Here is a 25,720-nt window from a genome sequence, read left to right as displayed (position 1 = left end):
AGACTCTAGGAAAGGGGATGTTAGAGGAAAGGGGTGTGACAGGGATGGAAGGGAGATGAGCCCAGTGAGACAATGGAGCCATTAGGATGCATTACACACTCACATGATATTGAGAAAGAATGAAATTAAACGGTTAACATAAAATACATTAAAAACAAAAGTGCTAATATTTAAGAATATTAATGCCACCTCATGGAGGATGATTGAAGAATACCAGTGTAAATTTTTCAAATGATATACATAGCTTTATTTCAATACTATATTCTAAATATAAATGCAAACACGATGAAATTATAATTGAACATAATGAGATAATGGGCAACTTAATAACACCTTTGCCTTCCACATGCTCTATAATACAAACATACTACTTTAATAATCAGAAAGAGTACTTTAAAAATTTCACCTCTAACCCAAGTCTTAATTCTGAAAAGACTTGTATGATGAGTGTCCCAATTACAGAAGGCTGGTGTTTCTAGGTCTGCTGAGTTATGGCCAGAGTATTTCATTATTGTTTGCACATTGCATGACTATGATAGGAGCTGACTATAAATGCCTACATTTTGCTTGAATTTCTTAGAAAAGAGGCCCCAAGGAAAAGCTTCTAAACTAAGGAGAGAAAGTAATTTCAAGCTGAAAAGTTAGACACAGAAGGTTGGAAACTAAATGAAAATGGTGCATTTTGAGGTTGAGCGCTATTCTAAGAGAAGGTGGAAGCTTCTGAGTTGTTTCTGGACAAACTGCAGAGCAGCCATACAAGGGATGACTGCCCTTGAGGAGGGAATTGCTAATGCAACCCATACGTAATTGATAAAAGTTATGGGGTTGCTCCTTAAAAATTTCCAAGTCTTGTTACCTGAAACACTCCCTTATATCACATGAAACTAAAGCTTTGATCTGTCAGTTACATGGGTTCTGAATGCCAGTGTGGTTTGTGGTTGTTACCATGGAGTTGGCAATGACCTTGTGGGAGGTCATGAGAGTCAGGAGTGTTGGAAGACGAAGTAATAGCAGCATCTGTATCTACCCAGAAAACATAAGTTGGTGCTGAGAAAACATGAAGAAATCCATGAATAACCCCACTAGGTCCAATGTCTCCCATGATATGTAACTCACATTTGTTGAGAAGTTCACCAATCATCACATTAAAGAAGACAGTGAATGTTAAGAATCAAGTTTAAGGACAGTAATGAAAACTCATCATTTGGGTATGACAACACATGCTTGTAACCCTAGCTCGAGGTGGAGGTAGAAGGATCAGAAGTTCAAGGCTATCCTTGACTACAAGTTTAAGGCCAGCAATGTATGGCAAAATGTCAAAACCACAACGTATACTTTGGAGGGAAACTTTTAGAACACTCCACTGGACTTGTAAAATCTTTAGTCACATAACATGTATCTAAACATTGGTAGGGGTCACCCACTGCCTCTGTCTTGATGCAGTCTGCTGTTATTCTTATACACCAGTTACAACTGACATGATGCCACCAAACACTGTGGCAAATCCAGATGTCAAACAATCAATGTCTCTCTGAACTGCATTGTTAAAAGGATCCTGGAGTTGCTCCAGTCCTAACTGCATGACATCTCTACTATAAGTACCATTCCTATCTTCTGACTTCAGCACCAATAGTTCTAAGACAATTTGGAATTCCCATCTTGTTTATGTCTTCCTATCTAGTTAGTGGTACCTACAAGATGGGCATGAATGCAGCCATGCCAAAGGTAACTGATATTTTGCAATGGGTAAATGGTCAGGGACCCAGGAATTGATACATGAAGGTGGGAATCTGAGGCATCTACTCTGAGCTAAGAATCACATAACAATATATTTCATGTCTAATTCTATTGACCATGTAAAGGTATATAACTATCTATCTTTTATAGAAAACTAAAGTTTTGTGTTATGTAACAGGAAAGGGATTGAATAAGACAGTAAAAGATGCAATATTTGTATGCTTTCCCCTATTCAACATTACCTGTCTTTGTCTTGAGTTCTCTCTCAGCATACCACATCACATTACACACACACACACACACATATCACAAACACACGTAAATACACCCATGATCTGTGATACATATATACATATACACATTCATATTCACCTACATATATACACATAATGTACATATATACATTCCTAATATTTGTGTAGATGTTTACATAATATATATCACTATATTATATTTATTATTCCAAAACTTCACAGCAAAGAAACCAATTTTTAACACAGCACAAATTTGAGGTTAAGTAAGAAAGCACAGCAGTGGTGGTCATTGTATGTTGAGCTGTTATCAGAATGACAAAGAAAAACTTCCTTTTATTTATTACCTTGATATACCATTTGGACATGTCATCTACAAATGACACTAAACAAAACTTTGACATAACAAACTACATTCAACAGAGATGTGCTATTATCCATGCTTGTGCCAATGTCATAAATATGTCTTCATGAAACGATTCCAAAAACTTTTTGTAGCTCAGGTGGTACTTTCACCTCACTGGTTTTCATGTGGAGTTATCCAAGGTTATGTTCACACAATCAGCATTTAAAATGTACACTCTCTGAATCTCCAGTAGGCATTGTGATTTCTTATAGACTTCAAACAGTTGTGCCACAAACCTCAGAACAAAGGAGAAATAACTTGTAGTGAACTGAAAATTGTACACAGTCTGGCTAAGCAGAATTAAAAAAATAAAAATAGGGTTCTCATGACAACATGAATGTTTTTTGCTTTGATTTATTCAATTTAGAGATTTGGAAGTGTTCAGATTTACTTCTCATTTAGTCAGTGTTTAAACTTCTGTTTTCAAGGATATTCAAGTATAAATAGAAATATGGTGGCTGTATTTATTCAGCTCTACAGTCCTGTATCTGTTGCTGGTGGTATATTGCTTTCTAAGGCTCTGCTTTTGTTATTAAAGCTTTATATTTATTTAAATAGCAGTACTAAGCCAACAAACAAAACTCCCTCAGGTGAGCCAGGCATGGTGGCATACACCTATAATATCAGCATAAAGAAAGTTGAGGCGGGAGGATTTCAAATTTGAAGGCACTCTGAATTTCAAAGTAAGAACCTGTGTTATCAATCTATTTTTTAAAGCATCCATAATTAAAAGAACAAAAGTCAACATATGTGGATTTTGAATGTCATCAGGACCAAAAGCAAATTTAAAGTGAAGAGAGTTATCTGAGACTGGATTGAAGGAGAAATGACTCCTTTCCCCATCTGCATTACTCAGGGATCTAACTTTTTACCCTCTTACCCTCCCTGGGTGATGCCAGTCTTGATAACAGACAAGGAAGGGGATTCTCTTCCCACGGGATCTCAAGGGTAGGGTACCACAGCAACAAGCTGATTTTCTCTTTTTACTTGGATGCTCAAGACTTATTTGTGATATCAAGTCATAAGATGTACAGATATGGTTATTATATGGGACTTCTATAGAAACAGAGCCATCTTTGTTCCAAAGTATCAAGCAATCCTAGAAAAGGAAAGATGATTAAAATTGGGAAGACCAGGAATGATATGAAAATAAACAATACTGTGTTCATGTGTATCTGCACATATATGTACTTGTATGGAGGCCAGGGTACAATCTTTGGAATCATCCTCAGGAAGTCCATCTACTCTGAGGCAGGGACTCCAGTTGAACTGAGGTTCACCAGGTAGGCTAGAATCATTGATCAGAGAACCAGGGATTCACATGTATCCACCTGGACAGAACTGGAATGACAATCTTGCATCATTACTACAGGTATTTTTATCTGGCTTCTAAACTCAGGTCATTATGATCACAAGACAAGCACTTTACCAACTGTGTCATTCCCGAGTCCCATGGTGCTGCCATCCCAGTTGGAGGTGGAGACATGTGAATCCTGGATCTAGGGAGGTGGTCCTGGGATGTATAAGGTAGCTAGCTAAGCGTGAGCCTATGAATGAAGAAGTGATACTGATTTCTTCTTCAACATCCTGCTTGCATTCCTAGCTAGATTTCCCAAATCATTTCTTCTTCTAGTTGCTTGAGTAAAATATAACAATGAGGTGACTTTGAGATATATGATTCTAACCAACTAAATAGTAGATGCTATAATGAAATTTAAAAATGATCCTAATACAAGCCCCAAATATTATATTCAATAATCTTTGACACACAAACACAAACACCACCATAGAATTTATTTTTACTTTATTAACAATGTGGCTTACCATGTTTTCAAGTAAAAAGGGTTTTTCATTTAGAATAAAAATTAAAATATAACTCTGATATATATTTTCATTTATGTACATGGAAACATATATACAGAATACAATCTTACAACAAACTGAGAGAGCATGCCCTTTGTCCTTTAAATTTCAAAAGTAAAGACACTGATTCTTTTCTCTTTTATGCACCAAAACATACACAAGATATGAACCAAATTTCAATACAAACTTTTCAAAGGGGAACGTGAAAGATAAAGGGCTCCCACCATTAGTGACTGCTTACACAGATCATGTTAGCTTGCATTCTGAATGACAGGCATGATGTTTACCTTTTCTATTATTTAAAAAACCCTTCCCATCAGTTTTCATCATAAAATAATTTTTAGCAAAAGATTGTTCTAGACTTTTTCTTCTTCAGTGTTCCTCTTTTTGCTTCCCAAAGCGATGTCCTGCCTTGGTTTTATGACATGACCCGTACCCTCACTGGTGCTGAGCCCTAGCCATCAAAAGAAAATGGAACAAGGAAGTCTACATCTCAGAAAAGGGAATCATTATTTATCATTTAAACCACAAAGGCTTTTAAAAACTAAAACCCAAGGAGACCAGGCAGGACAGCAATTATGATTTTTTTCAGTAAATTAAATGGGTCACAAATACCACAATTTCATTTTGTAATATTATTATTTTGGATTCCTCTAAACCACCCTAGTTTAAAAATCTATGAGAATTAAGCAACTTAAAAAATTAACCTAGTTAAAGAGAGTAATTTTTAGAAAATTTGTGAACAGAAAGGAATTGTGAGCAAGTAAGACTAGACTGTATGGTCGCCATTTCAGCTTCCCTTGCTAGTTAATTATTGCACCAAAGAGACACAAGCAGTAGCTGTCCCCAGAGACTTCTTCCATAAACACTACAGAAACATTAATTTACATTTTCTCCTTCCAAATAATTGCACACTCAATCACAGCTCTCCAAAGACAGAATAGAGAGGAATTGGAACCTAGATTCACTATCCTAACCCGAAAGCAGCAATGTCAAATCACAACAAAGATCCTACTACTGTTCTGTTCTATTTCTATATACAGAAATAAATATAAATGGGTGTTATACAAAATAATCATGGAAACCCCGAGTGCTTCCAAAACTAAGGAACAACTCTCAGGAAGGGGTGTTTGGTGTAACATAGATGGCAAACCCAGTATTTGTCTCGTAGAACACTCAAAATTCTGAGACAGATTAGGAGGGACCTGTCTTCAAAAGGCTGATCAAAAGCAATCGTGTAAAGATGGCAGGAAAGGTCGGATGTGGCAGTGTTAAGGTGTGGATCATCCTAATTTATTGAGGACCAAATCAAAGCAAACACAGTAAATTATTTTTTGTATATGATCAAATAAGGTCTATGGACTTAAGTAGTTATAGAGCTCAAATGCTGTCTGTGAGTTGAACTCTGATGAAAGGCATCTGATTTTAAAAGTGACAGACCTGTTGTGTGAGCTCTAGGTTAGATGTTGTGGTGAAGGGCACCACGGTGAAGAGCAAAGATATGCAATGCCAGCATACTCGGCTTTGATCAGGGTATGTTACTTTGTGGACAGGGTAATTTTTTACAACACAGTACAAATGCAGTCAGGAAGTTAAGGGCTATAACAAACTCCCTAAACTTTAGAGTGGGAATAAATGATGGACTGTCATTATTTAAGTTAAGGTGATGTTTCCCTTCCTCCACTGCATGGCACGGACTGTAGGATATCTGCTTGGCTGGTTACAGGAGGCAATAAATGGTGTGATGCACCCAAGATGTGGGCACATGAAGGAGAGGACTCTGGTCCCAGAAGATAATCAGAGAGACAATGAAATGATACTATCCAGGAAGGAATAGGGTGAGTGCAACATTTGACAGTATTTAGAGAATATTTTGGTGTACAGGCTGGGGTGGTATGGGGAGAATGTATATAAGATCCATTTCTTTTTCTGCCAAAGTACGGGGATATAGAGAAAACCATTCCTTGGGAATTCGGCCCATGCTGAAGACAGAAGCAGGGGAGATGTGAGTCTAGAGAGAAACAAAGCCCCTTTTACAATGTGGTGACAAAATTGTTGTGCTCAATATGAGCATGCCATCCCGGACCAAAGCTCTGAAGAACTCAGAAAAAGCATCCCCTTTGGTCCTCAAATACTTCCCAAGTCTACTGGAGGGCTGGGCTATGACGAGGGTGGCTCCTGGCTGGACACTCTTCTGCTATAATTACTGTCACCTCTTCCTTGCTGAAGCTGAAGACTAAGAGTGAGGTTGAAGGGAATGATACTGTGCAGAGAGACACTGAGGTTAAACCACACGGCCGAAGGATGAGAACAGGCTGGAATATCTGGTTCCATAGGATAAAGGATTTCTGACCAATGGAGGCCATGTCCTGACTGAGTTTTCTGTAATGTTCTCCTGGCTCTTTCTGTGGGCTCAGCAAACTTCTAGAAAAATCTCCATGTTCTAAAGCAAACCTGCTCCTCGGTGTCATTACTGGAAAAGGCATGAGAAAGTGACATTTGTTCTCAAAGGATATCATGTTCTAGCAATGCCACAGCCCCATCCTGGTTTCAGATGCAAAAGAAACAGCTCATCTTGAGAAGCCCAAAGTGAAGGACCAAGAAGGAGTCAGCATGGGAGAGATGCCACACCACCTTGAAATAGATACCCTTTCCAACAGATAGATTGAGCATTTATGGCCAAAAGCATATGGCTGAGGAGGCAGGCCAACTTAGGAAGGTTCAACATGTAGCTTAGAAGAGAGAAATTCAATGGCAAGCCAATCATGCAGGCACCAGCGTGGGACAGTTCCGTTCTTACAGCACCACAAAGGACCCAATCCAACCCTCAGTTGTGCCTAGGCATGTCCATTTACCAAAGTTCTGTAGCTTGACACTAGAAAATCAGCTTTTGGAAAAATCTTAAGAGCAAATAATTTGTTTTCTGGTTGATCAGAAACCATTGCACAATCTTGAGAATGGTTAGCAAAAGCAATCACAGTTCTGGAAGCCTAGCAGATTACCACACCTTAAAATGTTGCCGTACGAACATCTGATCTTTGACAAAGAAGCTAAAAATATACAATGGAATAAAGAAAGCATCTTCAACAAATGGTGCTGGCATAACTGGAGACTGGCATGTAGAAGAATGCGGATCGATCCATGTTTATCGCCATGCACAAAACTTAAGTCCAAATGGATCAAAGACCTCAACATAAATCCAGCCACACTGAACCTCTTAGAAGAGAAGTGGGTGGTACCCTTGAACGAATTGGTACAGGAGACAGCTTCCTGAACATAACACCAGTAGCACACACAGTGAGATCAACAATTAATAAATGGGACTTACTGAAACTGAGAAGCTTCTGTAAGGCAAAGGACACAGTCAGCAAGACAAAAAGGCAGCCCACAGAATGGGAAAAAATATTCACTAATCCCACATCTGACAGAGGGTTGATCTCCAAAATTTACAAAGAACTCAAGAAGCAAGTCTCCAAAACACCAAAGGACCCTATTAAAAAGTGGGCTGCAGAACTAAATAGAGAGTTTTCAATAGAGGAGTCTAAAATGGCTGAGAGGCACTTGAGAAAGTGCTCAACATCCTTAGCCATCCGGGAAATGCAAATCAAAACAACTCTGAGATACCATCTCACTCCTGTCAGAATGGCTAAAATCAAAAACACCAATGACATTTTATGCTGGAGAGGATGTGGTGAAAGGCGGACACTCCTCCATTGCTGGTGGGAGTGCCAACTGGTTCAGCCACTTTGGAAATCAGTATGGAGATTCCTCAGAAAAATGGGAATAAACCTACCACAAGACCCAGCAACTCCACTCTCAGGCATATATCCAAAAGATGCCCATTCATACAACAAAAATGTCTGTTCCACTATGTTCATAGCAGCTTTATTTGTAATAGCCAGAACTTGGAAGCAACCTAGATGTCCCTCACCCGAAGAATGGATAGAGAAAATGTGGTACATCTACACAATGGAGTACTATTCAGCAGAAAAAAATAATGGAATCATGAGATTCGCAGGCAAATGGATGACACTAGAAGAAACCATCCTGAGTGAGGTAACCCAGTCACAAAAAGAGAAACATGGCATGTACTCTCTCATATATGGATTTTAGACATAGATCTGGGGAGTGCCAGCCTACAATCCTATGGCCAGAGAGTCTGGGAAACAGAAACTTCATTTAGTGGCTGATCGAAGAAGAGGCAGACTCCCTTGGTTAAGTAATGAGCTGAACTCAAGAAAGCCAGTAACAGAGAGGGAGGACTGATGATCAAAGAGATTAAGACTGAATGTGGGTGTCAGTGAGGAGGCCTAGGTAATCTATTGAGCCTTGGGCAGCAGATCAGTACCCATCCCAAGTATACACACGGACTTTGGACTCCCATAGAACAATGTGAGGTGCATTCTCACCCTGAACTCTTGGGGAAGGGTCTAGGCCCTGCCCTATATGAAATGACAGACTATGGACACCCCCATGGAGGGCCTCACCCTCCCTGGGGGAATGAGGGGATAATGGGGGGAGGTTGGGGGGAGGGCACGGGAGGAGGGGAGGGAAAGGGAGAGGGACCTGGAACTGACTTGTGAAGCAACCTTGTTTCTTATCTAAATTTAAACTGGAAAATAAAATAAAAAAAATGTTACCAAAACACAAGCAGCAATCAGCCTGTCATATCATGTTCTGGGATAGTTGAGACTCCAGTCAAAGAGAAAAGATCAACATAAAACCATATAGGAATGAAGTTAAGCTTCCCAAATGAACATGCACTCCTCAACAGAGTCCAAGTTTGCTTTCCTTGCATGGTTTTAAAAGGACAGGGAGGTGGCCTCTATGTCATTATGTACCTCAGTTCTTTTGGGTTTATAAGCGTTTGTTGAACGACTCATGAGGAAACACAAATGAAGTGCTTGGTAGAAAGGATCTGCCATATTTTATAAGCACTGATTATTATATAAGTGGCTTAGGGAAATTTCATAAGCAACCTAGAAGAGATTGAAATGCTGGAATTGAGGGTTAAGTCCTGTGGCCCCATTCTTCGTCTCATTTGGCCCACCTGACTCCTCTAACAAGAACAAGGAAAAGACTGGGGGAGACATATACTCAATGCCTCACCACTAAGTGTCCTAACTTTTCCTTCAACGGGAGCTTGGGTCCACAATGGTGGGGAGTTACCCAAGGACATGACACTGACCATTAGCGAAGTCAGGATGGAAACTAATGGAGTCCAGATCCAGCATTAGCTCTGCTATATTATGCTAGGCATTATTGATTTCTCATGCTTGCTTCACGTGTGGCGAGCCAGAAGAGGGGTGCAGAAGGGGTCCTTTACCGTGACCAGCTGTGTTAGCATTTCTAAGTGGATACATCTAGTTCACAAAACACTTCCTCAAATCTCTTCCCACGCTTGCCCTCTGAAAGCTCTTCCTTCAGTTTGGTATTTCCCGACACTAGTCTCCTCCTGACTGGTCACAGTGCTCTTAGAACCCTGAAGCTACGGTTCCACAGGAGACTATGGAGAGCGCTTGCCACTGCTAGTGTTCTGGGCTCTGCTTACACAGTACTGTCTACTGTGAGCAGCCATACTTGTGAAAAGACACCTCTGACAGAGGAAGAGCTTAGCGCATCATTTCATACAAGCGTCCTGAAACAGAGCCTACAGCTGTATTGGGGAAAGGAGTTGTCAATGACATCGAGTGAGAGAGCAGGGGGCTCTAAACCACAGTAGTTTGCATGTGTGGGGCAGATACAGCTGTAGAAGAGCGTGAGAGTGAGTCAGCTAAAGCTGCCAGCAAGTCAGGGATTCTGTTTGGAGGCACTCGGTCCATCTTGGTTTTCCAAGAACCTGAACCTCAGTGTAAGGAAACCTGGCTTACAGGAAGCTGTCTACTTTGGGCGGGAGAAAAATGAAACTCAGAGATGAAGAAGTAAGTCCAGTGTCAGGGCGGTTCTGTCTCAGAACTTTCACTACAGTCCCAGAAACTGCTGCTGTGGTCCTTCTGCGTGCTTCGGAAACAGAACCATCAGACAGGCTGGTGCATGAAGGAGGTCCTGGGCTTCTGGGTTTTGGAAATCCTCAATGAATGTACCATTTCATAAAGCCCAGAAAATCAAGGTCTCAGTCCTGGAAACCTTCACAAACACAGACAGCCTCATGAGAATGAGGCACCACCTCAAGAAAGCCAGCCGAGTTAGTTAGCATACTGGGCATAGAAGGCCACTTTCACTCTCTCGATCTGGTGGCATAACTTGATAGCAGGTCCCAGTTTCAGCTCCATACACTCCTGCACTGTTGGTAGAGTCAGCAGTAGAAGTGCCTGGCCATCAATGTCCTGCAGAAGACAAAACCATGTTAGAGAAGTAGGATATACTTGGATAATGTACTTGTCATGTCAAGCTTTGTGCTGCAGCTATATATGTGAAGGACTTTGAATTGGGGAGCATATTATCATAGCTAACAATTAACTTATTGACTACTGAATGCTTGTGTTAATAAAATGTGTGTGTGTGAGAGAGTTCGTGTATGTATGAGACAGAGAAAGAGATAGAGAGAGAGAGAGAGAGAGAGAGAGAGAGAGAGAGAGAGAGAGAGAGAGAGAGAGAGAGAGAACGAGAACAGGAATATAGATGCATGTCACAGGAAAACCTTGGATTTTGGTCCTCACTCTCTATCATGTTTGAGACAGGGTATCTCTCCCAGGATAGCTGGCTGGAATTCTGTCTCTATCAGTTCCTCACAGGAGTGTGCTTGGATTACAGACACATGTACACTATTGTCTCTGGATCTTATGTGGGTTCTGAGGACACAAACTCAGGTCATTGGCATACACATTCAGTACTTTACCCTTTGAGCCAAGCCATCTCTCCAGGACCGATAAAATAATTTTAGCTTCTCTGAAATTCCTAAGCCTCTACTAGTGGAGGCAAGCAATGAAACATGTAAGAGGCTCCAGAATTTGTTTCCCAAGCTCAGTATACCATTCTGGGACAGCAATTTCTTCCTTCCAGGCCAGGTCCTTCTATGCTAATCTAAGTAGCACAAAATTGATAGATACTAAAAAATACGTTTCCTTACTACTTTGTAAGGTTTGATATTACAGGATCGGTGATAAGACACCAATTATGGAAATTTCAACTATATAGTGTGATAATCCAGAGGAAAACACATGCACACAATCTCATGTGTGTATTTATGTGTCTATAGACAGACAGACAGACAGACAGACAGACACACACACACACACACACACACACACACACACGGGCTATATTTATCTGGCCCACTTAAATTTTCCCATTGTCAGATAGTGATAAAAATGGACAGTCTATATCATTAGTGCCACATGAACTATGTCTTAAACCATTATTTATTTCTGATGAAATCATGAGACTATGCTATATTCAAATGGGACCCAAGTCAATGTCATAGCCAATCAAACACCCCTCATCTTTGGAAGAAAATCTTTTACTACAGCAGCTACCCTCCAAAACTATTAGAGCTAATGGATCTACCAGATGTACAATAAATATAGATACATAAAATTATGAAAAAAATCAAGACTACATGATGTCTTTGGAGGAACCCAATAGCAAGTGAAATGAACAAAATGAACCTTTTTTTCATTCAAAAGAATGACTCCATGGAAGACAAATGAGATACAATAGAATACAGACAGACAATTCAATGAAATTAGAAGAGAAGCTCCTATTAGAATGACAAATTTAGCCAAGTGATGAAGGTTAGGAAAAAACAGCACCAAAACGAAACCCTGAAGGTAAAGAAACGAGTAAGTAAAACAGCAACAGACACAGATAGGAGCCTCAGCAACCAGGCAGGGAGAACAAACTCCCAACCTGGAGAGAATTCTTCTGAGATAACACATTCAGACACAAAAGGAAAGAGAGGAAAGGAAACTACTGAGCCCTAGGAGATGCCACTAAATGAACTAATATTCAAATGAGTGTTGGGGAGTGTAAAAATCTAATTGATGAGATAATAGGCATAAATAATTGAAATCTTAAGAATACTATGGACATTCAGGTCCAGGAGGCTCAAAAGACCACAGAAGGACATAGTGTAGTCAAACTACCCATGAGGAAGACAGAATTCTAAAACAGCAAGAAAAAAGTGCCAAGCTACACATTAGGGAATCATTGTGAGATAACAACAGATTTCTCTGCAGACATATTAGCAAACAGGAGGAAACGCCACATTCAAAGTCCCACAAGAATGAGTACCAGGCTGGCCAGAATACTATAGCAAGATCTTATCAGAGGCATAAAGTGATGCTAAGCGTCAGTGTTAATAAACTCTACTCAGCATGGCAGAATTTTGGTCACATGAAGTTTTATATTCTGGGCTCTCATGAACTATAAGGATTCAACAGCCTTTTACTATTGTTTAGGTATGTATTATAGAAACCACCTGTCAGCAAATTTCATATAGAGATCTTGTCTTATCATAAAGAAAATTTTTATTTTCTAAAGCTATAATAATAAAAATACCTAAGTACAAAAAGAACATACCAGTAAGAAGGCAAATGACAAGAGAAGTATCACCTATCATCTAAGGACTGATGTTAAGAGCAAGGAAGTTTATTACCTGATCAGATCCCAGATCCACAATATTACCTAGTAAGTACAGCAGCAGTAAAAATTGGACACTAACTTAAAGGTATCACTGTGAATTTATTTATTTTTAAATTACAGACAAGCACAGGTTGTGCTATTGGAATAGGCAATGTCTATATAAAGACACAAATAACATTATCAAACCTCAAAAATACGTAGATAAGTCTTATAGACAGTCATGAAGAAAACAAATGAAACTTCTGATGTATTTCATGTTATATACAGACCGTCCCTTTTCTTGTATTGTTCTTCCACATCACGTTACTTATAAGGGTGACAATAATTGGAGAGCGCGTCACTTTACTGATAAGGATGACAATAGTTGGAGACATGGGAAGTGCTAAGTTGCAGATGAAGGTCATGAAGTCAACGAGGGTGCTCCTTGAGTGCACAGTGCACTGTTTTGGAGAAGGCATCAACAAAGCAGGAGACAGCCATGGCTGGTGTATTTGAGATATTGATTGCTGGTATGTTTCCCTGGCTCTACCCTCAACACTTCAAACAACAACAACAATGAATGCCTTTTAAGTAGATAATACGTCCAGATCACCAGGGATGCGAGGAATCCCACCCCATTTTTAAATCTTTTCCAATACTTTTTTTTCCTTTAGGGAAAATATCTACTGAGCATAAATGTAAAGTTTATGAGGTTTTCAGACCACCAACTCCTTCCTAATTGCCAAGGTGGCCATGCTGGGCGCCTTAAACCATCCACAAAAATGTACCATTTTTCTACACTGCTGGAGTGGGGCTCACTTCAAAAAACTATTCCAACTACTTGACTCTTAAAATAAATGTACTGGACAAGCAAGACATGCTCCGCAGTGATCACAACTGTGAAACCCTCGGCTCACCCAACATGTAGTTGATTGACTTGAGTACAGTATTCAGAACACAAACATATTCTATGAATGGGTAGATGTTTAACATGAGTGTGAAATAATAAAGTTAGCTCTCAAGATTAAATGGTAAAGAACTGATTCCATTAATTTCCAGATTTGGATGGAGAACGTAGTCTCTTTTATAGGATCTTATTTCTTGCTGCTTTCAGCAAAATGTTTTATTATCCACTGACATTCTCTGTCAGCGACACCCTCCATGTCTTTGCTCCCATGGTTTCTTTCCAACCCTTCAGTCACTGGCCACTCCAGTAGCCTCAGTGCCAACTCACTTCACCAATCTACAAGAACACCCACATCCCTACCCAGCTTAATGGTTTTGTTCAGTTTAGGTTTAGGTTTCTCAAGCTGCTATAACTGGCATCTCTTCCATGACCCAGTTCAAAACTATTTCTTCTGCAATTTCTCTTCTTAAATTATAACCTCATAACTGCCAATGACACCACTATTTTACTCTGGTCTGGGCATCTCCCAATTGTTTCTGTGTCCGCTGCCTCATATCAGCCCTATGTTGAAAGGGGGAGTCATCAGAGGCTGTTGCTGGAATGTGGAGGAGAGTATATACTCCACTCCAAGCTGGGTGACCTGGAGCACAGTTGATAGAGAACACCTTTGAGGTTCTTCCCCAAGAACCTACTTGCCTGAATTCTACACGGAAGCTACTCTTTCATCTCTGGGATGAAGAATGGGAGCTAACAGCTCAGTGAAGCTCTAATTGTAGGCTAACTCATTAAAGATAGCGAATATGACCAATTAGAGGCCCTTCACTCTGGTTTGTAGCTAAGAAGAACTAATTTAAAAAATCAGATCCAAGACCTAAAGGTGGGAAGTGCTTAAGATTGAAGCCTGCCTGTATAAACATGGGGGAACTGGCATTTTCCACAGTGTTGTTGTGAGTCAACTTTTCACAAAGCACCGTGAACAAGGAAGTTACTCTAATTCCAAGAGAATGAGGACTTATTTTGTGTATGATTGGCTATAATGTTATCTTGTATATGATTGTCTATATCTACAGCACCCTCTCTTTTTAATTTTAATTCTTTTGAGAATTTCATATGTAAGTACTGTGTTTACATCATTTCTACCTCTCTCCTCCCCCATTCCAAATCTTCCTGCTAGCAATCCTCTCTAGACTTGGTAAACATATTCTCTCCAGAATTTCTTACCCTCCTATGTTGTATTGCACTCCCCTAAATAGACACAGTGAAGGCATGTGATAGTACCCCCAAATGGCTGCCATACTCAAGGATGAGGATGTGGAGGGGAAACAGTGAGATATCAGGAACACATTTTAAGCAATGATGGGACATCGGTGAGCACTCTCATCTTTCTTATGAATGGAGTTCCCTGTGTGTAAGACTTTAATAGAATGTAGGTACTGAGTCATGTGGGCTGGAAACTGGGAGCTGAATACTGTTGTTTGACTAAATCAACATGTATGATTCTACCCATAGACAAATGTTTCTCCAAGCTTTAATGGGAGAGGCCATTCTTTCCAGTGAAGAGAGGTGAATGCAGAGACCCATGGCTTTCCAAGATGACAAGAATAAACACAGATAAAGTGCCCAGTCCCAAACAGACACTTTAAAACATCCTTTCTATGGTTCAGAGAATACTGTGGCAGAAGACAGGGGAAAGACCTTCAAGATTATCTTCTGGGCAAAACACAGCCATTGCAGTCACGTACTCACAGCAGCTGTGGATACCTGCACTGGGCCTGCAGAACTGGCCCCTCCACAGTCAGGCATGGATGGAGGAAAGCCTCGGGATGGCCCTACCTCTCACTGCTTAACCATGCTCCCACTGATGACCCCATCAGGCTCCTGTGGATAGTTCCAAACCAATGGTCACACAGGTGGCCCTGGAAATGGCTACACACCCAAAAGGGCTCATTTGGGGAAAGGGACTAAAATGTAGAGTGAGGAGACGGAGGAGGTAAGAAAAGCTAAGAGGGTTGAGAAAACTCACAATACGTTATTTACAGGCAAGAAACTGTCATGACAAAATAAAAAGGAAAAAAATCATAGAATAGATTGGGCTTAGGGGCACTCAACATCTTTACTAAAGCAATGTATGTCGACGACACGATAAGTCAGCAAGTTAAAAATGTGTTTTAACTACAGAAATAAGAACATTCTACAAAGGGAGGCTATAAATCAAAGGGTGGAAATAATGAGGAGATTCTGTCTGATACATCTCACTGATCTTGTTTTGCTTTTAACTAAAAAACCTTAGCTGTGGTTGTGTATAATTCTGTCAGCAAACCATGAGAGGATTTGAGTTAAATGTTTGGCACCTATGTGTAAAAGAAAACCTGGTCTGCGGATGGCTCATTGATAAAGTGTTCATATAGACATGAGGACCAGAGTTAAGGACAGTAATATACCTGTGAAAACTAGATGTAGCTGTGCATGACTGTCTAGCACTGGGAAGGAAGAGATGGGAAGATCTCTGGGGTGTGCTAGCCAGTCAGTCTCGATTTCAGAATTAGTAAGAGTTCTAGATTTAGTGAGAGGCCCCGTCTCAAAAAAAAAGTTGGAGGGACTAGAGAGAGGCTCTTGCTGAAGACTCCAGCAAGCTCCAGGGGATCTGATGTTCTCTTCTGGCTTCTGTAGGCATCTGAACTCCCTCAAACTTGCACACACACACACACACACACACACACACACACACAGAGAGAGAGAGAGAGAGAGAGAGAGACAGAGAGACAGAGAGACAGAGAGACAGAGAGACAGAGAATATTTTAAAAAGAATTTTTGAAAATAAAGTGAAGAATGAGGAAGATACCAGATGTTGACCTCTGGCCTCCATACAAACATGTGCACATGTATACATGAATGCATAAGCATATACATACACACATAAGAAAAATAAAAGTCATGGATGAGGAAACAATTCACAAACTGATTCTACAGTGACCTTACAAAGAAGATACGGGCAGTCAGCCTAATTCTTCAAAGACATGCTATGCTCTTTCATCCTGTCTCCGGGACAGGATCCCATAGCTTGTTGTGCAATGTGGTGGTAAAGGCCACCCTGGGGTCATAGCATTAAGGAGAATGGCAGATCTCATAGACGCCATGCAGACCAGATGAAACCACTTAAAAATGATGTCAAGGACCTTGAAATGTCATTCTGTGACCTTTTCAAATCAAATGCCTCTCCTGTCAGGGCCCAGCACATAGCCACTCCTCCTGCTCCTAGACTTCCTCCCAGGAGAACAGAGAGAAGAAACATTCAGCTCCCCTCTCCTACTCAGCCAGAAGCAGTGATGGAGCCCCAAGATTACAGAGGGGTTAGCTTTGAAGTCATGGGTTGGAGTGTGAGAAAGACTCCATACTGCCTGGTGTGACTGTCAAGGTTGGCAACTTGGAAAAGAAGCAGACAGAGGCCACCACTTTGGAACTCTCTAGGGACTGGCGTATCTGAGTTCCACAGAAACAATCTTTGGACATCTGTGGCTAAGCTGAACCAAAAAAAAAAAACCCTGTACAAGAAGTTGTGTGGAGGAAAGGGTTAAGGCTAATCAATCTGATTAACTAGCAATCCTTCACCTTCGTTTCTATCTGGGAAAAGTTCATCCAAAACTAGGCCCGATATCTAGAGGTGGGAAGTGCTTAAAATGCTGTCTGTCCATATTTGAGCCACCTGAGGGCCCATGATTGCTACTTCTGTGCTCTCAATTCATTCTCATTCTCCCTAAATGATGGGAGTCGTGATTTTGAGAAGATCATGCTGCTCAGAATACAACTGGGCCTCTAATTTCCATGCTGCCTGCCTGTTAAAAACAGCTAGGTTTGGCAACTAAGTCATCTTGCTGTCACCCTTGTGCAAAGACTAACCCTAGGCTAATCTTTATTTTGGACTCACTCTCACTGTGGATTCCACATAGTCAATGCTTGTTGCATCTTCATAGTGGGGTAGCAAAGAGAAAGGGGTAAACAGGAAAAGGCTGGGCAAAGGGGACACAGATATGACATTGTAAAGCATAGAAGAATGAGTAGAATGAGTGGGGAATTTCCCTGTACCAAGTATCTCAGAGGTAATCTTTGGTTCAGTCTGGAAGAAGTTTGCTTTTGTTTTTTTTTTCATGGATTGGGTAGATTACACACCAGACTTACAGTTGACTGAATTTTTATAAATATGCTCCTGTATCATTAATAAATGCTGGCAGATAAGTTGTTATATTAAACAGATCACTAATGGATGGATAATTTTAAGGAGGTGGACTCAGATAAAATACACATGAAAATTAAGCAGACTCACCATAATTGCAGAACATTTTGAAGGAATAAGATATGACATGATATATAACACGAAAGGCACACTAAGGACATGGGAAAATTGATAGTGACTTGGACAGAGTTCAGATTAGGATGTGGTAGTTCTTTAATGGAGTTATCTGTGTAGTGAGAACATAAATTAAAGGTTCACACCTAAACACTACTGTGCTAATGCTTTAGGATAGTGACCTGATCCTGAGGACCAAGACCTGACCTAGATGGATCACTGGATAAGTCACCGAGGACTTGCCTTGGCCTTGGTCCTGTCTTTGCTTTCCTATCACCATTAAGTGTGTGGTTCTGCTTCACCACAACACTTCTTGATGACACAGCCACAGGAGCTTGGAAACAGCAGGCCCACATGACCACGGACTGAATAAAGTTAAATTTTATCTTCTGTAAATTGGGATGATAATGAACAAACACGTGGGCCAATGAGAAGAAGAAAGCCTCAAAGACAACTAAAATTGTCAACGATCCCTTGAAGTTTTCGTAAAATAAACGACTCATTCAAGCAGTCTGCTTCTCCTGTGAACAGATTGTAATCGGCAATGAGCGAGCACACAGACAGTGCTATTCAGGGGTGTGTGTTGGAAAACACATTACAGATGCATGGACTTTCACTCTATAATGTTCACATTTGCAGCATGAAATTATAGAGAATAGATTTTACTAAGAGACTGCCACAGCATTTCAGAAGTAAAAGGTACGGATGCTGGTAATGCAGAATGTGTAATGTCTGCAGTCGCTCCTGGTGATTATTAGCACTGTCTCTGCATTTCTAACATCTCTGGGCGTGAATGTGCACAGCTATTATCATTCTGTACACTGTGATCTTCTGTACCGGCCAGGGAATAATCTGCAGGCACCTAGTTCGTGTGACAGCTTAGAAAATGCCGGAGGCCTCACCCAATCAGAGTGCTGTCATTTGGGCAAAATGATGATAGAACAAATTAGTAAAAATAAGTCATTAAAAGTCTAATGGGCCAGAAAGGACTCAAGTGTCCACACACTTAGGCAGCTCAGCAGGCAACACTTTTTTTAACAGTTGAAAATCCCTAATGTGAAATGCAAAATTAATTGGGAACAAGACTCATACATTAAAGCACACCTAACGTCTAAATCAAGGACAAAGCTTTTAGCTGATGGCAGAGGAGGCGGGTGGAGGAAACCTCTGTCCACTCTGAATCTACAGTGGGGGTATACCAGCAATGTTCATTTCCTTGAAACTTTCTGAAATATTGTTGGAAACTTGGCTTAGCAGTGAGATAAAGGGGGAATGTTAAGAGCAGTGTTTCACCTAATCCCCCCCCACACCTCCGACAGAAGCCAGCTTCTCACTGAAAATTTGCTCAAGGTATCAACACAAGAGCCTGGTAACCATCCATGCTATACATATTGCTGAGTTCCCACCTAACTTAGAATCTAAAAGTGACAAAAATCTATCCTTTATTCTGCTCACAACAGAATGTTTCTAAAATGAGCATGGAACATTGGCAATAGCCTAAGCCAAAATAAAATGCAATTTTATGAATGTCATCTCATTGCCACGTTTTGGACTTTATGAAGCATATAGCAGGTGTTTTGTCAGTACACGTGGATCAACATATACTTGGTGATGCACTTAAAACTACATAGACAGAATTTGTCGTATACTTGAACATAACAGGTTTCTGCTTTGTTTATGGTCAATTTTTGGCGATACCACTATGCCTAAGTACCAGACTTGGAAAATGCTGAGTTTACTAACTATAGTTTTGTGTTTGTTTCTAAGACAGAGATGCAGTTTTATCATTAAGCTATGCTAAGCTACAGCACTGTTTGCCATTTCATCTTTGTGCCTGTTTGATGCAATGAAGGCAACGGGTCCATTACCCTCATTTTTAGATCAGAAAGCGCGTCTCCTTGTCTGCCTCCCTGTCTGTACCCAGAGAAGAAGAGCAGTGAATGCCAGAAAGCTAAGGGCCAGACCTTCTGTCTGGCTCCTGTTCATGCTTTCTACATAACCTTCTCTGGAGTCTGCAGAAGTTTCCAGAATGAATGAGATTAACCACTTTGTCTCATGGATATCAAGGCGGGAGAGCTTGTATACCAAGAACTACACTCCTTTGAGTAGGAGTCAGAGGACTAGGATGCTCAATGATTTGCTTTTTTATAACATATTACTGCATTAACTTGTACCAAAAGATAGAAAATTCCCTGTATGATTGGGAAACCAGACTTTTTTTCTTACTTAATGTTTAAAATTTATCTTCCCTAATTATTGGCTTGTTAAATCTAAAAACACACTAGACAGGCATATCTTGAATCAACTATATGGAAAGCAGTATTTAAGTAATATTATGCCTTAAAAGACATATTTGCTCTGTGATGTTGTGCTGGGTAGTTTTTTTGTTTTGTTTTGTCAACTAAACATAAGCTGATGTCATTTGGGAAGAGGAAGCCTCCACTGAGAAAATGTCCCCATCATGCTGACCTGTAGGCAAGTTTTTGAGGATTTTCGTAGATTAACTATTGATATAGGAGAGCCCAGTCCACTGGGGTAGTACCACCCCTGGGTAGGTAACCCTGGGTAGAAAGAAGGTCCCCTGAGCTGAACACGCTAAACAAGCAAGATGGCCAGCAAGCAAGACCCATCGTGCCTCTGCCTCAGCTCTGGCCTCTGGGTTCCCACCTTGACCTCCTTCCCTGACAACACTTCATGAAATACTGTAAGCTGTAAGATGAAATAAACTCTTGCTCTCCAGGTTGCTTTGGGTGGGTATTTCATCGCAGCAACAGCACAACTGGTACCTGTGAATGAGGGGGCAGGGCCTAGACGTCCACGCCTCACCTGGCAGTACCAGGTATGTCTCGGTCAGAAAACTCTCATCCCTCTGAGACAATTACGAACCAGAAACAAGACTCTCATATCAGTCTTGCACCATGGATGAGCCCATTTGTAGGTATCAACTGTAGCAAGCAGATGAAGGGCACCTGAGGCTTTACTCCTACCTGGTAAGTCATGAAGAAGCCAGACAAGATAAGTAGTTCCTTTAGGACCTAGTCTCTGGGCTAGGAAGGCAGCTCAGTCAGTACAGTAGTTGCCTTGGGAGTATAAGGATCTGATCACCAGAACTCACTTTTACAAAGCTAGGTGTCCCTGGTACATGCTTATAATCCCAGCACTTGGGGGCAAGGCAGAGACAAGTGGGTCTCTGAGACTCACTTACCAGTCAGCCTAGCCTACTTAGTGAGTTCCAAGCCAGTGAGTGAACCTGTCTCAAAAAGATGATATCATCTGAGGAATGACACCCTGTGGTGTCCTCAGGGCTTCACAATTACATGCACATACATGCACACACACAAATGCATGTAAGTGCACACACATGAACACACATATACTTATACACAAACATATAAACACAGAGAGACAAAACCTGGAGTCCAGAAAACAAACTAATGACATATCAAGCCACTGTACCTGCTCCTGAAAGATCTTGGCCAAGGGCGCACAGTCTGTCAGCTTGATGAATCGTACCACGTCTGTGACCGTCCACTCCAGTGGATTACTCTCAAGAATCAACCTTTCTTCCTCCTCTTGCTTTGTTTCCTGCAGAGAAGGGGGCAGAGGGTTGTCACCACACACTTCATGGCCAGCTACAACTTTCTAATAACCTGCACGCCTCAAGCACACTGTGGAACCAGAACTCCTACCTCTCTTGGTCTCTCACAGGACACACAGACAGTCACAGAGCTCAGTCTCTATGGAGTTTCTTAGCAACCTGTCTTTGGTGGCTTCTAACCTGCAATGGCCTGAGTATCTTCAAAGGCTCAAAAACAGTAACAACAGAGCCTACAGCAGGGCTGGGAGACGACGGCAGAATGCTTGTCATGCAACCATAATGACTTAAGTTCAATACCCAGATCACACATAAAAGATAAAAAAACAGGCAACAAACAGAAAAGCACTGGGGAAGTGGAAGCAGGAGGATTCTGGGACTTGCTGGCCAATCAGCCTAAACTGCTAAGCTCTAGGCATGAAATAAAATGAAAAACAAAAGACATAAAAATAAAAGAAGAAAGACTGAAGAGCAGATGGCTCCTAAGAAATGACATCTGAGATTGACCCCTGACCTCTAAGCACATTGATGAACATGCATACCTGTCCACCCCATGGCATAGTGACTGTCAACCTTGAATGCCTCGTTTGGAAAATATAGGGCATGGTTACTAAGGAAGCATCATCGACTAAAATGCAAGTAGATACTAAGGAGTCCAGACAGACCCATGCAGTACAGCTCACTGTCACCATTCACTTCGTTAAGATGGTGCCAAGGACCTTTGTAGTGTGTTCACAAGCACCTATAGGGTTAGGGGGTGTCAAGTTTGCTGATTTAATGTACTAGGATGTTACAGACATGTCCCATAGAGGAGAAAGTGATACAGAATTCAAGTGTGGAAATGAGAGATATAGAGACGGCATTTTGGGACCACAACTGGAGGACTGGACCTTCTCTGCCTACCTGACTAGAAGCTCTGGGGGATTAACGCCATCCAGAAATGAAGACACTATTCCAGCCCTAGAAACTTCTTTCTGATGTTTCTTCACCCGTCTCAACCAAGAGGTAAATTCATTCTTTTGTTCTCGGACTTGGGAATTTGGACAGAGTATCTACGGTGATTTCTGATATTTTAAAGAGTTTTTTCTGAACCACACCCTGAGCTCTACTCCACTCCCTGAGCTTACCTCTGGTACCTCAGGCTTAGCAGGTGGACCCTTGTCTCCTTCATCAGCAGATGCAGTGGTTGGCACTGGACGGACCCTCCGTGCTCTCTCCACTGGAGGCCGCTTCACAGCCTCTGAGCTGTTCCTCAGGGTGGCAGCCCTCCGGGGCCGGGCAGAGGGCACCTCTGCTGATGAGGTGTCTGTCTGGTCATCTCGGACCTCGGAACCAGTTTCCTCACTGGCAGTGTCATCCTCCAAGGCATCGGCATCCTCCTCTTCGCTTTCCTGAGAGGGAGGGATGTGCTTAGTGGGGGTGGATTGACAGACACTTGAGTGAGCATAGTAAGGTGACTCTCACCAACAGCCCCGTTGCCAGGCCCTGATGCCGCTTGACTTTTCTTTCCAGAACATAGCTCTTGGCAAGGTTTGTCCATGGAGGCCTTGAAAGAGAGTCCATCGTACCAAAGAATCTCCTAACACTGCCTTTTGCTAACAGTAGCTGAACATGTGCAATTGATTATCACTACACTAAAGGGCTTATGGGGAGTGTCTTGTTCCAGGTTCCTATTCCAGGACTCAGGAAGATGAGGCAAAAGGTTAGTGAATTTGAGGCCAGCCTAGAGCACACACTGAGACCATCTCTCAAAAGCATAACAAGTCAGGGGCTGAGGAGATGGTTCAACAGGTAAAGCGCTTATCATGCAAATGCAAGGACCTCAACTTGACCCTCAGAAGCCAGGTGGAATAGCTGGCCTTGAGGAGGTGGAGGCAGGTGAATCCCTGGGACTTGCTGGCCAACCAGCTTAGCCAAAATGAGGAGTTCCAAATAAAAGCAAGAAACCCTACCTCAAAAACAAAGAAAACAAAACCAAGACCCCAGGTGAAGCTTGCCCTGAGGAATGACAACTGAGGTTGACTTCTCATCCTCCCGTGCTGGCATGTTTGTATACAGAGAGAGAGAGAGAGAGAGAGAGAGAGAGAGAGAGAGAGAGAGAAATTAAAGCCAAACAAACACTCCTCCTCCAAGGCTGGAAGCCCTTTAAGGACAGCATACCTCCCCGGAGCCTGTTGGGAAGTCCACAGCAGAAGCTCTCCGTCTCTTCTGCACAAAGACAGATTTCCGTCGTTTCCTTCTCCTGGCTGGTTTTGGATGCCCGGTTTCAATGCTGCTTTCCCCAATGGGGGGTTTAATGATCTTCTTTCGTTTTCCATAGTAATAGGCTACAGGGAGGAAGATGGTCTTATTGAGTACAACCAACCATTGGCACATCATAGAGCCATAGGGAGATCCCATCCTCTATAGTCACAAATCTATCCAATGGCTGGAGCTCAGTTTCCAGTGACATAAATATTCATGCTGAAGGGTATAAGCCTTTTGAAGTTTCATGAAATAAGGCCCGGAATCATCTTTCAGTTCGCTTTCGTTTGCAGGTCGCAATTCCTACTCCCCACCCTTTGCCCAGTGTCCTGGGACTATAGGAAACTATATTTGCAAGGTCAACTTTCAAAACAACTCAGTCAAGCCAGTCAGTCAAGTCACTTTCAGGAGTAGTTGCTACCCAGCAAACCCTTCCACTGGTCAAAGGTAAGGAGATGGAGAAATGAGCAGGGAGATGTGAATATCCTGGGATACAGTACGCTATAGAGAGTTAAGGTATCTCAAAAAAAAATTTTAAGTTCAAGGCCAGCCTAATTCACAAAGGGACAGTCTATGTAATGGTTAGGGTTAATGGTCGACTTGACAGAATCTAGCATAACCTGAGAAGGGCCCGTGAACTTGCAAGTGGGGGGTTATCTTGACTTAATTGAGGGGGGAAGATGCCCCAACTGTGGGCAGAGCCATTCCCTGCTTGGGATCCTGGACTGTAGTACAATGGGCTAGCAAGCTGAGCACTAGCATGTACCGCATGCTTTATATTTCTGATTACAGATGCATCATGACCACCTCTCTCTAGCTCCTGACACTGTAACGCTCTTGCTATGGTGGATGTGACTTGGAAGTGTGAGCAAAAATAAACCCTTTCCTGCTTAAGTTGTCCATGTCACAGTGTCTAATCAGTCACACCAACAAGGAAAAAAAGCTAAGACACCGTGTGTCAAAACACCAAGGTCTGGGGATGTAACTCAGTAGCAGAATGCTTGTCTAGCCTGTGCAAGACTAGCTTCTATGCAATCATCTATCTCAGCCGGGACTAAATATGCAAGTGGAAAGGCATAGGGATATAATAGAGAGAACAGATGACCTTCTGACACTTAGAAGGCCTGGGAGTGGAAGGTTAATTTGTCAAGTACATCTGAATGTGTCTGTCTGTCTGTCTGTCTGCCAATGTTGTATAGAATAGAACCATACTGTGAGCGGTATCTTGAGTATACTTATAACTATGTCAACTATACTCAAAACCCTGGTTCCAACAAAGCAGTTGTTATGTCACAGGTGGCTCACAGAGCATCGATTACACTGTGTGGGTCCTTAAACTGTAGTAGGAGGCTGGGACCTGGTCTGACAGAGCCAATGTCCTTGTCACTGCCCTGGAACCAGAGAAAACTATGGGGAGAATAACAAGCTCAGAAACTGTAGACTGGAGTTTTCAGAGCCTGAGATGACCTGGGTAGAGGCTTCTGCAGTGGGGAAGCCTACCAGAGTGGAAGAAGAAATTATGAGAATAGAGGAAATGCAGGGCTGAGGGAAGCTGTCAATCTACAGAGAGGTCTTTCAATGCACTGGGTGGGCATGGGGGTTGGCAGTGGCAAGCACTGTAGGTTGGGAAAGTGGGGCCAACTCAGAGTCCTGCAGAGCAGTGGGGAAGCAAAGGCAGCCGGGAGGGAAGTGAGATGGTTTCTGAATCCTCCAGGTATATGCCTGAGAGAGCACTGAGGGATGTGTCTAAGCAGGAAGAAACCAACAGGGTCAGCATAGTAAGAAAACTGCCCAGAGACTTTCCTGCTAT

At 41.8% G+C, this 25,720-nt stretch overlaps 1 protein-coding gene across 4 annotated transcripts in view; it reads right to left on the bottom strand.

Moving 5' to 3' along the window:
- Positions 1 to 8,796: 8,796 nt before the first annotated feature.
- Sfmbt2 (Scm like with four mbt domains 2) overlaps positions 8,797 to 25,720 on the bottom strand; it is a 185,475-nt gene continuing 168,551 nt past the window's right edge. For all 4 annotated transcript variants that reach the window (XM_005071721.4, XM_013114693.3, XM_013114692.3 and 1 more), the window contains 4 exons: positions 23,827 to 23,993; positions 22,794 to 23,057; positions 21,528 to 21,656; positions 8,797 to 10,583 (listed from right to left, as the gene is read on the bottom strand). In XM_005071721.4, the coding sequence (XP_005071778.1) occupies positions 10,443 to 10,583; positions 21,528 to 21,656; positions 22,794 to 23,057; positions 23,827 to 23,993 (701 nt within the window). In that variant the 3' untranslated portion in view covers positions 8,797 to 10,442. The remainder of the gene's footprint in view (positions 10,584 to 21,527; positions 21,657 to 22,793; positions 23,058 to 23,826; positions 23,994 to 25,720) is intronic.

The sequence above is a fragment of the Mesocricetus auratus genome, unplaced genomic scaffold (assembly GCF_017639785.1).
Source record: "Mesocricetus auratus isolate SY011 unplaced genomic scaffold, BCM_Maur_2.0 Super-Scaffold_100013, whole genome shotgun sequence".
In the NCBI taxonomy this organism is placed as follows: Eukaryota; Metazoa; Chordata; class Mammalia; order Rodentia; family Cricetidae; genus Mesocricetus; species Mesocricetus auratus.
This window is presented reverse-complemented; position numbering and strand designations above follow the sequence as displayed.